Raw genomic sequence first — 3474 nt, 5'->3', positions numbered from 1 at the left:
TTTCCCCCCCCCCCCCCCAATAGACTTTTATTGGCCGTCCTGAAGACGCATTCTGGGCCGGCTCCATACAAGTCTATGAGGGCTCAGCTTTTAGTGATCTTACCAGCCTTTGAAGAGCGTTGTAAATGTTCAGCACAAGAAGGAAAAACCTCGCAGGTGAGAGATGTTGTTGTAGGAGGTCGGGGGAGGCGGATAGATGGACGGGAGTGAGGTCGGGGGAGGCGGATAGATGGACGGGAGTGAGGTCGGGGAGGCGGATAGATGGACGGGGAGTGAACGGATAGCTGCCATTACGGAGGGTTTTAGAAGTGAGTAGCTCGGGGCTACGAAGCGCACGTCTTGTAATTATGCGCACAATAACCGCTCTGCCATTGTTGCACTTTGACGATACTTCCTGGCAGATGTAAGCACTTGACTCGTGGAATCGCGGCTGCCGCTCCTCTCCTTGGCGGCAGGCAGCTGCATTTGTACGGAGATAATGGGGGAGGCGAGCAGAATGAGAAGTGTAGAGCGCGCGCGGGGGCAAGCGCTTGGCGGAGCGGCCCGCAGACACTTGGCTGTGCCGTTCCGCTCATCTTGCTCCCTGCGGCTGATCTGCTCCGACGTTCTGCTGCATTTTACCAGATCAGCAAGCATGCAGATTTTGCCGCCTCGCTCCTTTTTGGCCCATCTAACCATTACAAACCATCCAGCCTTGTAAAGAGACCCCAGAGAGACGCAGCGCTCCGGCTCCCGCTGCCTCGGTTTTATATATTTAATTCCTCGCTCTATAAATCTGCATATGTGTGCACAATAAATCATAGCAGAGCCAACCCGTGCCGCACTGCATGTGATCTTCAGGTACCCGAAACCATATACAACCCAACCGACGTCACATGTCACATGATTGATCATCAAGACGGATTTGTTTTATTAAGCTCAAAAGAGAAGTCCCTCCGTGGATGATGAATAGTATAATTATTGCCTAATAAAACTGACCCTCGATTCTAGGATCTGCACCAGAGGAGCTTACACTCTAATGTCCCCTCCCCCCCCACAGTCACATCAGTCTCTGTACAGAGGAGCTTACACTCTAATGTCCCCTCCCCCTTTGGGGGGGGGGAGTTTTGTAAACCAAAATCACAATATGGTGCTTCCTATATAGGTCACACAACTTCCAGCTGACCCCATAGGGCACCCCCACCCTGTATGATGCTTGCTGACCCTTCCCTGACCAGAGTAAAGGATTTTGACCGCAAAAAAAAGTCTAAAACCAAAGCACGGTTTGTGGTAGGAGAGCTCCAAGAAAGTTTAATCCATCACGGTGATCGATCAAAAACAGCCAACACGTTGCGAGGGTTCCGGGTCGCCCCCTTCATCAGGAACTGACGATGTTGGACTGGAAAAGACGTTTGTTTCCGCCCAGATCTTCTTCTTTTCAGGGACTGATGTACAATGTGTAAATTGTCTGAGCTTTACCTGACTACCTCCTCATAGTGACATGTCTCCTTCTCCCTCTAGCAGTCGGATGGTTCCTCCCGGGCAAGCAGTCTCAGCAGAGAGCGTATGATGGCGGAGTCTCAGCTGCCAGAGAAGACCGGCGCCCCCTCCGTACCCTCGCACCTAATGGGGAACGCGTACGCCTTCGCCATCCCGCCAGGCTCCGTCGTACAAGATTCCCGCTTCCAGCCCTTAAAGTGAGTTTGTGGGGCTCTCATGGTTGGCCTTGGTGGGGCTCTCATGGTTGGCCTTGGTGGGGCTCTCATGGTTGGCCTTGGTGGGGCTCTCATGGTTGGCCTTGGTGGGGCTCTCATGGTTGGCCATGCCGGGCTCTCTGAGGAGAACTCGGGTCTGATGGAAATTCTGGGGAACCGCTGAAATAATTCAATAGTAAATTACCCCTTTTATACCTTAATTCCTTGCGATGAGACCCGACTGTTGCTTTCATTGATTAGAGGGCCATACCATAGCACAGCAGCACCAATTATGGCGTGGATCTGTACCCCCATAAAGGGACGCTGTAGTCAACAACAACAAAAAAAATCTGAATAGCAGTTCCCTGCTAAAGAAGTTCACCTCCGTGCCCTGTGTCTCCTATCTTCCCTCTTCTGCATCTCCAGTATTTAACACTTCCTCAGATAACCGTGTCCCCCGCCCCATGCTGTGGTTTCTTCCTTCAGCCCCTACATTATTATATATTATCATCATACAGGCTTTATATAGCGCCAACAGTGTGCGCAGCGCTTTACAATATAAGGAAGACATTACAATCACAATTCAAATCAAGACAAGATGGTAAGGAGGGTCCCGCCCCTGAGGGCTTACAATCTAAAAGGGAGGGGCCAGTGATACATGAGGAGGTAGCTGTGTGGGAATGAATTGTTTGAGAACGTGATGGTTCAGGTGGGATCGGCTTCCCTGAAGAGATGAGTCTTTGGGGAATGCCTAAACTCAGTCAAGGTGGGCAACAGATGAACAGGTTGGGGTAAGGAGTTCTAGAGGATGGGAGAGACTCTAGAGAAGTCCTGGAGGCGAGCATGGGAGGAGTTGACGAGGGAGCTGGAAAGCAGGAGGTCTTGGGAGGAGCGGTGGGGACGGTTAGGGTGATACTTTGAGCCAAGGTTGGAGATATAGCCGGGGGCGGAGTTGTGGATGGCTTTGTAAGCGTTTAATATTTTGAATTTTATCCTTTGGGCTATCGGAAACAAGTGGAGGGATTGGCAGAGGGGGGCGGGGATGGAAGCCAGTGCAGGGATCGGCAGAGGGGGGTGGAACCCAGTGCAGGGATTGGCAGAAGGGGGTGGAAGCCAGTGTAGGGATTGGCAGAGGGGGGGTTGCAGACACTGAGTGGTTGGTTAGGTGAATGAGTCTGGCAGCTGCATTCATGATAGACTGAATGGGGGGCGGAGCCTGTGTAGTGGAAGGCCAATGAGGAGGAAGCTGCAATAGTCAAGACGAGAGATAACAAGGGAGTGGATGAGTAATTTTGCGGTTTCTTTGGTGAGGAAGGGAACCGAGCGGAGCAGTAACGTCGGGGGTCAGTGGAAGGAACCACAGCAAAGTGGGGGGGGACGGGCGACATGCAACTAACACTCCTGTTAGAAGAAGGCTGCAGTGCTTCCATGGAAGGGAGGAAGGAGACCCGGGCCACTGAAGAGGCAAGTGGAAGACCTCATCTTTTGCAGGAAGCTGCTTTTGGGGTGACTACGGTGTCCCTTAAGGGTTAAAGATATGGATGTGATTGCAAGGATCGCGGCATTAATTTTTCTTGTCTTTCAGTCTGCAGAGGCCGGTCCCCCATGTGGTCCCGACCAGCACAGAGGAATACCTGCGCAGCTTCCGTCCGTACCACACAGCCGAGGACCTCCGCATGCCATCGATCCCCCACCTCAGCCTGGACCCGTCCGCGGCGGCAGCATATTACCACAACAGCTACCTGGCGGCCCACCACCCCTTCCAGCACCCCGCCTTCAGGTATTGGAAGGTTGCATCTGC

The 3474-nt window shown here is 52.7% G+C and overlaps 1 protein-coding gene across 1 annotated transcript in view; it reads left to right on the top strand.

Moving 5' to 3' along the window:
• GSE1 (Gse1 coiled-coil protein) overlaps positions 1-3474 on the top strand; it is a 49045-nt gene that overhangs the window by 33521 nt on the left and 12050 nt on the right. The window contains exons 4-5 of the mRNA XM_018570645.1: positions 1504-1676; positions 3259-3453. Coding sequence (XP_018426147.1) covers positions 1504-1676; positions 3259-3453 — 368 coding nt within the window. The remainder of the gene's footprint in view (positions 1-1503; positions 1677-3258; positions 3454-3474) is intronic.

Source organism: Nanorana parkeri, unplaced genomic scaffold (assembly GCF_000935625.1).
Source record: "Nanorana parkeri isolate BGI_ZX_2015 unplaced genomic scaffold, ASM93562v1 scaffold1565, whole genome shotgun sequence".
In the NCBI taxonomy this organism is placed as follows: Eukaryota; Metazoa; Chordata; class Amphibia; order Anura; family Dicroglossidae; genus Nanorana; species Nanorana parkeri.
The sequence above is the reverse complement of the archived record's forward strand: the minus strand, read 5'-3'. Positions and strand labels throughout refer to the sequence as shown.